Genomic DNA, 11029 nt, shown 5'->3' with positions numbered 1-11029 from the left:
TTGCATCTGAATCGAAACACTACACGCATATCAAAGTTAATATAAAGCGAGTAGGATGAAAAGATCTCTTACAAAACGATAGCATTTTCTTTTTGCAGAATATTAAATGGAAATACTTAAATATTTTTCGGCATTACGATTCATTTAGTAGTTGTGTAGGTATAAAGCTCTGTTTCATCTCAATATTCCAAGAACATCTTTTGATATTAACATTTAAAATTTGGTGTTTACTTTTTAATTCATCTTTACTACATTTATATATAGTGTAAACGTAACTTTTAGCTTCATTAAATAATAAGGATGTTAATACTTCATCTCTCCATACGTGTTGAAACGACTGGATTTATGAGATAAGAATTGACCTTGTTTCATGTCCTCTTATAGGAGGTCTTAACGGTTCAGAGTGAGCCGAAAGTTAAATACACATTTAAGTGATAAATATTAGGTCCTCATTAGAATTATTGAGGATACGCAAGAAATTATTAAACGCTTTAGACTTTACAAATGATCATGGCAATATCTCGCCGATTAGAACTATGTATTTCCGGTTTGTCTCATTGGCTGGCGGATCTGTGTTTGGAAAGTAAATTCGTCTTGGCTCGGAGAGGTTTATTTTGGTTTCCCAACTTGTCAATTTTTAAGATGCTATGATCCAACTTGGTCAAAGTGAAGGCTCCTTGTGGAGTGATGAATTCATCTACAGGCTCACGAGAGAGGTTCAGTTTTTCTTTCCGGATCGTGTTTCTAATGTATTTCTTGGCCTTGGTAGTTTCATATGGAGAAAGTCGTTATTCCTTTCATTGAAAACTAGATAAAAGGAAGCGGCATAGAAGAAATTTATGGTGAAACTGAAACCATGGGACCTCGCGTTATTGAAAATGCTCTAGCTGGTAATCATTACTCTCGAGGACTTAGATCCTTGTCTATGTTTTACGAGATAATGAACTCGTTACTTTGGGCAGGTTGACGACGCCACATTAGAAGTTCTCACTTATAGAATGAGTCTTGCGCCGAAGACGACGAAGATCGAGCGAAAGATCTTTTACGCGAAGTTAGACAGCTACTGCTTTCTTTAAGGGAAAAAGTTTTCTAAATCTGTTGAAAGTAAGGAAAAACCAATCAACGGTTCAAATATTAGAGCTATTTCGTATTACACATTTACCCAATAATGAGAAATTTATTTTGAGCCGACAGATAACGTAATTGGAAATTACATGTGTCAGCAATACGCGCTACTTTACATCTTTTTTCGCGTTTTGATCGATTAAACTATTGCAGTTGGGGCTCCGTATATTACCAAGACTGCTTTAGCCTTCCAGAAAAATTTCCAAACATTTTCGATGAATTTAGCAGGGGGTTTTTCACCGTGAAACACACGAGTCGAAACTTCAGCTCCGTGGCAATCGACCAAGCCTTTGAATAAGTAGAAGGAAAGACTCAGTTGTGAAGTATGACGTCATGAAACATGAAAAGCTCGACTTCGCCCAGTTCCATCGAGAATTTTGTGGTCAAGATTACCAAGACAATTACTCTTTACACCATGAATACTCTGACTATCCAAGATCAGACTAGCATAAAATAATTGATTGAATTTGTCAAGTACCACTCTAATTCCTTTCAGTCTGATTCAAAGCAAAGCGTAGATAACCTCATCACTGGAAAGGAATAAGACGAAAACAATTTGTAGTTAAAAGTACGCTATTAAGAAATTGAGATGAGAGTTATAGAGAGTTTGTTCGTGAACCATTTCAAGAAAAGACAAAGTCTATCTTTGACCCAATAAAAAAGCTACAACAAAAACCAAAAGGTCCGAAAGCTTAACAAATCAGTGTCGAAAAGCAAAGCAATAACGCCCTAAGGTTTATTGATATTGCAAGAACTCGGGGATATTCTATTTAGAGTTTATTTTGATTTGAAGTAACGTCTACATCATTGTTTTTGACTAAAGATGGCCTTCTCCGAAAACCAGATAAATCGCAACTTGTACTGTACGTGACCTCGAAAATACAACAGCTGAAATCTTGTCTAAGTCCCAAAAAAACAACGCTTAAGACCGCTGTGATAATTGATTTCATGTCGCAAGCAAGAAAAGTCAAAGTAAAAACTTCAAATCTCAAGTCGTAGGGGATTTAGCGTAGCACCTTTGGAGTAAATTTCTGTCGATCGCTCCAGAATGCCAAAGAATAGACGTCGTCTTTGATATTTACAAGTAAAACATTGTCACAGAGGTGTCGCCAGTGATTTTGATTCCCAGGGCGGTTGCGGCTGTTAATGCCCCCCCCGATCCAACACCCCTGGGTAGTCGATCAAATGGTGAATGAATGACACAAATTTTGTTTCAAAAAATTATTTATTCTTTGTTTATAAACAATTGCTAGTGTTATAGTGGTACAAGCATAATACAAAAAGCAATATTATTCTGCGGAATTAATCAGCTAAGTGGCATTCATATACACATAATTACTTCGGACAATGCGTTTGCAATTTAAAATCTCTGTTTTCGCACTTTGATTTTGGCAAATGTTTCGATAACGTCATAAAAATCAATTCTGCTCGCAATGTCTCTCTCTATTGACAAAAGTGCGAAACTACTGAGTCGCAAATGGGTCATACTTGACCGAGGTAATATTTAATTAACTTTAGCTTGGAAAAACAACTTTCGGCATGAAGCAATAGAAACACAAATAGTTAAGTAGAATTTTAGGGATAAAAATTCATTAGGTAACGAGTCGGATAGTTCAAAATCAACGATGAACTGAAGATATTGCAGAGCCGTCCACTTCTCACTCTCTTCGGGGGACGTCTGAGCCGATGCTAAGTAACGCCTGAGACGTATAACTTCTTTAACCAAGTCGTCCTTGCTCAGTTCGTCAAAGTGTTCCGACAAATTAGAGGCTAGGGTGTTTAAAGTTTCACTTGTGGCATGTAATATGTTCTGGACTTCACAAATGGCAAATTTGGAAACAACAAATTCCATGGATGATAAGCGCCGAGTCAGTTCTACACAGAAATGGCTCACACACTCGAGCATAGCTCTCCGAAGTTCCTGAGGTAGCTTAAGTCCCGCGTCCCTGGCGGTCTCACCAGGCATCATTTTCTTCCTTTTTCGCCTTCCTCTGCGTTCCATTGAGATGCCAATCTCTTGACACAAATCTGTTTTTTTATTTTATGGAGTTGTCAACTAACTCATCTCGACTATTTTTAAGAAAAGATAGTAAATACCGCAGCTTCATGACAATCTTTTCCAAACTTATTCTGGAAATTTGCAGATATTTCTGAGTTTGCATTTACCTCCTCCAAAACGTGATACCAAAAATACAAGTAACATAAAAAGGAAAAATCACAAACATTTGATAGCAATATTTGAGCTGCTCCATTTGTATCGATATTTTCGGTGTGATCGGTCAGAGCCTTATTAGCCTCAATTACCTTACCAAACAGTTTCATCACTGGCTTCAAAGCATCATAATGAGCACTCCATCTTGTCTTGGTCACGCGTTTAACCGTAATTTCAACGTGTCCTTTAAGCACATCCCAACAATGTGGAGATCCAGAAAAAAAGTGTAAATGGTTTCCAAAGTTCGTAGAAAACGTGTGCACCCCACAAAGGTTCAAAGAGTGATTTGCGCACAACACAAAAATGCTTTTGGGTTAATCTCCTTAATTCTCGCTTGAATACCTGTATGAACGCCGGACATTGTTGCCGCATTATCGTAACCTTGACTACGACACATATGAATATCAAGATCTTCTTTCTCAAGACTCTGCAAAATGTCATTCGTTAAAGCACCCGCATCTTTCATTGCGAGGGGAACATATCGTAAAAAAGACTCTTGGACTTCAACTTTCCCACTTTCAATGTGAACGTATCTTATTATTACTCACATTTGATCTACATGAGATACATCTGGTGTACTGTCCAGGGCCGGATTAACAATTTTTTGGGCCCTAGGCAAGGCTTTAGTTCCGGGCCCCAGCTCCCCACAGACCACAGTTTCAGAGAATCTAAGAGACATACTATTTTTCATATCTTTAATTGATTTAACACTTAACTGCATATTTAAATTTCTTTTTGAACTCAATAGTTAAATTTCTTTCTAACTCAAAACATTTATCTCTTCATAGTCTATGAAGTCGTTTAGTAAATCATTTTCAATATATATCAAAGATAAAGATCTTAATTTATCCTGGGCTAATATAGTTCCTAAGTAGTTTTTCACCCTTTTTAAAGTTGAAAAGTATCTTTCGCCACTTGCATTGCAAACACAAGTAAATTCTCAAAATAATTTCTAAGTGTGGAAAAGTTGAAATTATATTATTGTTACGAATGAAGGAATGAAAGAATTCTGGGTTTCTGCTTTCTTCATTCTTCAAGAAATGCATGAAATGTTCTTTTTCAAGCTCTTCAAAATTTAAATCATTGCAATACATTTCTGCCAATTCTTGGAAAGGTCCAGAGAAAGATTCATCGGGGGCATTAATGTTTAAAATAGGTATAAACTTTTCATCAGTGTCCTTGTTAACTTCAGATTGTTTTTAGTATTTGTCATTAGATTGTCACGTAAACCCCTTTTGTTTTAAAAGCGTCCCGTCCACTCAGTGTGGTATCATCGTTTTTAGCCACATCGTATGATGTACATCTACGATCAGACTCTTAGTTTGGCCTGCCCTGTTGTATTCGTACTAGTACTAGTACCAATAGACGTGAAAGAGTAGCGCGTTTGGCAGTATAGAATTTTTCTTTCGTAATTTAAGGGAGAGTGAATGGGAGTGAGGTGATTTTTACGTTCGTGCATTTTAAGAGGATGGGGATTATAATAGTAACTTTAAGCATTGCATTTAATTGTACCAGTAAGGTTAAGCATTTTGAATTGTGTTTTACGATTGCTCGACATATTTAAAGCGAGATAGAGGATTATGGTGTTACCTTAATTAAAATGGAAGGTTTAATACTCCCTTTAAAATTCCTGTCACCCGTCGACAATAAGGGTTTCACACTTTCGATCCCGCTCCCTTATTTCAAAATCCAAAGAAATCGAGGTGAATTTTTTAAAAGCAAAAGAAAGTACATTCTGACGTTATATTTTGAATGGTCTTGAGGAGATGTTTGTTATTAGAAGTTACGTGTATTTCTCCTCTAATCGAGAAGAATTTTAAAAGAAAGTACTATCTTGTTGCCCTGGATATTACAATTATAACGTAAGTAAATTTATTGAAGTAAGGATTAAGGGTTATTATTTATGTTAGGGCATCTAGGGGTTATTCACTCTCATTTTCTGTACTTCTTTTAATGGGCATATACGGGTATTTCTGTTAAAGGATGCTCATAGTGGGGATACTCACGTTTTCCGTTCGTGTCACACTATTATAATTATAACAGGAGTTATATAAGTGGGGTGGCGTAGCGGTTAGCGCTTTCGCCTCGCAGCAAGAGGATCCCGGGTTCGATCCCGGACTGGGGCACCGGGTGAAAATCTGGGAACAAATCCTTCTGCGTAGAGTTTGCAAGTTCTCTCCCCGCTTGTTAAAAGGAGTTTTCCTCCGCGGTCTAACCCGGTTTCTCCTTTCCATCAAAACTTGCAGAGGTTAATGGTAATAGTTAGTATAGGGCGCTGTAGGTTAGCTGTGGCATAGGGGCTAGCCACCACCCCTCTATGCGATGTAAAGGGACCCACCTGTAAACAAGCCACAGGCTTAGAGTGGAAATCCCTTCATAGACAAAGCTTAGATTATTATTATTGATTAAAAAATGAAGTAATCATTTTAAAACAGTTAAGGTAACGCATCAAGGGCTATTTACTCAAATTTCCTGTAGGCCTGTCAAGTACGGTACGATGCGGCTACTATTACGAGCCCAACCCTTGGGTCGCCTTGTTCTTTCCTGCGCCTTCATCAAAGAACCGTTTATGTATTTTTCCCCTTTCTTCGTTACTTTTGTAAAATATCTATTTTGTAGCTGAGCAATTATTTAAAATATTTCAAATTATGACGAACACCCTGAATAAAGCTTATCAAGGAATCATACAATGCAACTCCAGTGTTTAATGACGGTCAGTAACAAAACGAATTCAAAATGATGTTTCTTTCTCCGAGGATTGCGACTTCTGAAAATACATTTCCATTGAATTTTTATGTTTCTTTTAGTCTTTTTCTTTCTTTCTTTATAAATTGCCATAATGTTTTTGGGTAACGGGTTTTTCAACATTAGGCTGCCGTTACATCTCACCTGGCTTTTCCATGGTGTCAGTGACGTTATGTTTTGGTAGAGAATGAGGGGGAAATATATTTTTGGGTTTTTCATTTTCTCAATTTTTGAAAACTAGCTGATTACGGGCCCCTCAGATATCCGGGCCCTAGGCAATTGCCTAACTTGCCTAGTGGTTAATACGGCCCTGGTACTGTCTAACAAAATACCAAAATACTTGGCCGCCTTAATATCAATGAGAATTTTTTGTTTTACTGTTTCCCCCAAGAGGGAAATAAACTCATTTTGTATCTGCGGTGAGAGGTATGTAGTATACGCCTTTCTTCGGAAGATGCTATAGTTGGTAAATGCTCCTTTAAAACAGAGTCGTAGTTTGAGATAGTGGTCGGCATTTCGAGTGGATTATTTTAAATAATAGACATAGGAATTGCAAAAAAATTATGTGTAATGAGGTAAACATAATGACTTTATTGAAAATATAACTAGGTTTTTAACACTTGAGTTTTTTTTAAATAAATTTGTACTGTTCAGCACTGAGTCACTGACTAAAAACATTTATGTTGCGGCTTTGTGCGAGTTATGACTGAGATCCAATGTTTATCACATGTTATAGGAACCTATATACCAATTTTTTTATCATAAATGATATTTATATCACAAAGTAGCTTAATGTTAATAAGTTAATTGTTTTTCGAAGAAATTCTTAACTAATACTTGAGTTTTGTTAATGTTATCTTTGAATTTTAACTAGTGCTGCCAATAAAAATAAAGTAGATCAATTAACTTAAATAATTCCACCTCAAAGTAATTAAGTGTAGTAAACTTATATACGCGATCTAGTAATACCTCTGGTAATACTAGAGCATAAAAAATCAGTTCATAATCTTTTTCATTTTTTTGGATTTTTTACGACTATCATCATCGAAACATTTATCAGTGATTTTTTTAGTAGAATTGTGATACTTTATTCGAATGAATATTCTCAGCTTAACAAATGACTTAATTATTTCCAGAGGGTAGTTAGTATTTTGTTGTAAAATTAAGTTGGCTATATTTTTAACTATGTTACATTCATTAGAAAGTGATAAGTTAGGTAGATAATTCGTAAAAGTTTGTTCAAAGGATTTCACTGAGTTATTGAATGAATGAGAGGGCACTGACAAACCACCAAAGGACAAAAGCTTCGCCCATGATGGTATCTGATAGCTATGGTCATTGGGTGTATTTTTATCAATTAAATCTAGTTCTGGAAATTTTTTGCAATATTTTTTTGCTATCCATCCTGCATAGAGATCCATTCCATTTTCCTCCATTTTTGAAAATTCATTTTCACCAATCCCATCTTTATTTTCAGTAGATTTTAAAATTGAATTACTGTGTTGTAATTCATCTAGGTTATTAACTGGTTTTGGTTCATTTAGTAAGTTAACCAAGTCATTTTCATCAGAGGTTGATACATCAGGTGTAATGCAAGCTTTCATGTAAATATTAGCTAACAAATATTCATTCTTGTTTTCTGAAATTGTTTCCATTGGCCCATATCTTTCGTTAAATGTTAGAAGGTCACAAGATAAATACTCAGCGTGAGTCATATCAGTTGTATTACTATTTGTATTTACTACGCCAGGATTTTTGCCTAAAATAATCATTCGTATCCGGAATAAAGCGTTAAGTGGAGTTGGATGGTCATCTAAACCACCTCGTGAACGAACTTGAGAAAAAACGTTCTCGAGACAATCAGTAGTAGGGACTACCTAGATATGCAGACATCCAAGATGGCCGCCACCCCAAGATGGCTGCCCTCTCCTCATCCACCAAACTTGCAAACAAAGATTAAGCTAAACTCCTACCTGACCAAACCTACCTTCCAGCATGCTATGACTCTTTAGAGGGGTTTTACCCATTTTTCCCCCCAAAACAAGCTGTAGTTCTTTTAATAAACCAGTCTAGTTATTTTGTAAGATTCTTGTTTGAATTTCCCGCCATAAAACCTTTAAAGTATGTCTGAGAAACAAAGATAAACATATAAATAAAGATTTTTTAATAACAAATACCAAATAATATATACAATAAAATAGAGAATAACAAGAATATAAATAGAGAATAACAAGAATATAAATATAAACAAAAATTAAATTAAAACCAGAAATATTTACCGCTACTTTTACCGCTAATGTCTTTAAATCGAAATTTTGAAGGTAGTTGTTTTTATCTTTGGCGTAAAAAGCATCTTGCTCAAAGTGACATTTTGATTTTCAAAACTTGATATTTTAGTCGAAATCTTAACTGAAAGCCGCTCTTTAAATCGTAATTAGCGCCGCGTTTTATTAACAATTTCACGACATCAACGTGGCATTCACTCTAGCGGGGCGTCGGCCACTAGCTTTGTTCAGGCACTCTGGTGGTACATGCCTCCATTGATTCAGGAAGATCTTGGGCATTTCGGCTGTGAATCGTATCCACGTTGATCGAGCGAACAGCTGTTAAGTTTGAGAAGGACATCGAAGTCAAGGCCTCACTGAAGAGAACGTGCTCCATTTGGTGCAGGGTACGCAGAACCTTATGCACTGGCACGGCTTGTCGGGTTGTACGGGCCGATAAAATTCTTCGTTGACCCTTTACCTCCCGAAGGAAGTTACATCCGAGCCACTGCGGGGCTTGAAGCGACTTCACACAAATTTTACACAACGTTTAAGAGACCATAATAGAAATTTCTTTTCCATCCCGATCTATAACCGGGATGGAAAAGGCGCCAAATTAAGTCCTGGCCCAAACTGGTTCGGGATGGAAAAGGAGCCAACCAGTTGTTTGGGCCAGGACTTCCCCTTCATCGCGGTAGTCAGTTGTGTGGATGCAAATGACACTGCAATGAAGGGTGATTCATGGGCTAGAATATATGTATCTTTGAAGGATTTATACGAAAGTTGCATAAATCTAGCCCATGAATTAAAGTTGGTCTCTTTTCAGGCAATGCCCGAAAAAGACAGTTGGAAAAAATTAAAGTTGGTCCCTTTTCCGTTGGAAAATTGAGTTTGGTCTTTTCTCACCCAACAAAAGCGGCACGAGTTAAAGCAAGACATCTTTAGTTGGACTTTTAAGAGCATAGCTGAGCAACTGATAACTTTCTCCGCGAAACACAGAGCTTATATACTTTCTCCGCGAAACACAGAGCTTATATACTAAATGACCGAGAGCAGATTTAATATTAAACAAGTTCTCTAGATAAAAAAATTTATTTTTTAAGGACCACACCCTGTCGACCACACCCTGAAACGTACTATTAAAGCCCAACGTCTTACATAATAACTGCATCAAACAAGTTGAAAACCGGCTCGAACTAGTCAGGGCGTTGTCTTTTTTATCGGAATCGGGTAAGGTCAATTACCTAGCTACGTAGATTTTTCAAGGGTAACGACTTTAAAAGTTTAAGAATTTTTTAAAGTTTTTTTTGATGAAGATAAACGGCGTGTATTTTAAGATCGTCCATAGCTCAGTGGTTAAAGGCAGGGTCTACTAATGTAATACCTAAAAAGGTGGCGAGTTCAAATCCCGGCCAGTCTACCGAGCTATGGCCGATCTTTTTATGAAATTTATGTATAAAATAAGGTTTGTTTAAGAAGTTGGGGTTAGTTGATAAACAGGCGTTAGTCATGAATGACGACTTCTTTTTAACTTTAGCGTCTAATACGTGTTTAGATATATACCCAAACAATACCCAATCAAGTTTTAAAAATTATTTGCATCAACCTCTTAACTTGAGTAGCGATTATGAAGTTGGGTTGGCAGAAATCATATTTCCAAATCATTGGGTGAATATAAGCGAAGAGTTTAACAAGTTTGAAATTCAGGTTGTAAGTGACCCAAACCATGGCAACTATGCAGCTGTTAGAGAGCCTGTTGAATATCAAAAAATAGAGATACCTGTCAATCGTTATACCAAGACCAAAGAGTACGAACTACCCCAAAATTTTGTCGAGCTGTTAAATGATGATGTAAACAGTCATCCGTATTTAAAAGGCAAATTATCTTTTAAATTAGTGAATAAATATAAGGACGGGGCCCTGGGAAAACAGTTAGATACAAACTTTCCCGTTTACCTGCAAGTTTTAGGAGAGGAGAACATACGGTTCAAAATACCAGCTGATTCCCCCTTGACCACGCTATTTGAATTTAAAGAGAATAATTACGAAGATGTTCCATATATATCCAAATATCCTGTATCAAAGCATGCTAAAAATATAAGTTTAAATTACACTAATAATTACGTGGAAATCGAAATTGATAATGTTGGAGATAGTTTTAAAAAAAAATTTGACTACAAGTACATTCCTAAAGCTGCCATTAAACGTAAAACAAGCCACGAGGTTCCGTCGATAAGAAAAAAACCCCAGCCAGAATATAGACCTGTACCGCCATCTATACCTATTTTACCGCGAACTACGCCTTTTCTTCCGATACCTATTGCTACGACTGAACCCGTAGTATTTGTACAACCACAGTCATCCAAAATAACCCCTCCCCCGCCACCACCACCCAAAATAACGCTTCCGAAACAAACCTATCCAAAGCCTTATTATCCAACATATTCAGGGCCTAACCCCTCTAAAACGCTAGCTTCAGGTAAACAGTCACCTCCAAATTCGACTAAACCGATACCTCCAAGTTCAAATAAACCGATACCTCCAAGTTCGGATAAACTAATACCTCCGAGCTCAACTAATTCAGCCGCTACTACAACGATTAATTCAACATCTACAACAACAACTAAACCAACATCTACTACAACAACAACAACTAGGCCAACCCCGTCTACTTCAGATCCCT

The 11029-nt window shown here is 36.7% G+C and overlaps 1 protein-coding gene across 1 annotated transcript; it reads right to left on the bottom strand.

Moving 5' to 3' along the window:
• Positions 1-2560: 2560 nt before the first annotated feature.
• Positions 2561-3981, bottom strand: LOC149720121 (uncharacterized). The gene is made up of 2 exons (XM_089859392.1): positions 3223-3981; positions 2561-3153 (listed from the first exon to the last, which is right to left on the bottom strand). Exon 2 carries the CDS (start codon positions 3125-3127, stop codon positions 2630-2632), a length of 498 nt encoding a protein of 165 aa, XP_089715518.1. The 5' UTR covers positions 3128-3153; positions 3223-3981; the 3' UTR covers positions 2561-2629.
• Between the last annotated feature and the right edge of the window lie 7048 nt (positions 3982-11029).

This window comes from Phalangium opilio, unplaced genomic scaffold (genome assembly GCF_054372755.1).
Source record: "Phalangium opilio isolate 3A_F unplaced genomic scaffold, DU_Popi_V2 ptg000002l_1, whole genome shotgun sequence".
In the NCBI taxonomy this organism is placed as follows: Eukaryota; Metazoa; Arthropoda; class Arachnida; order Opiliones; family Phalangiidae; genus Phalangium; species Phalangium opilio.
This window is presented reverse-complemented; position numbering and strand designations above follow the sequence as displayed.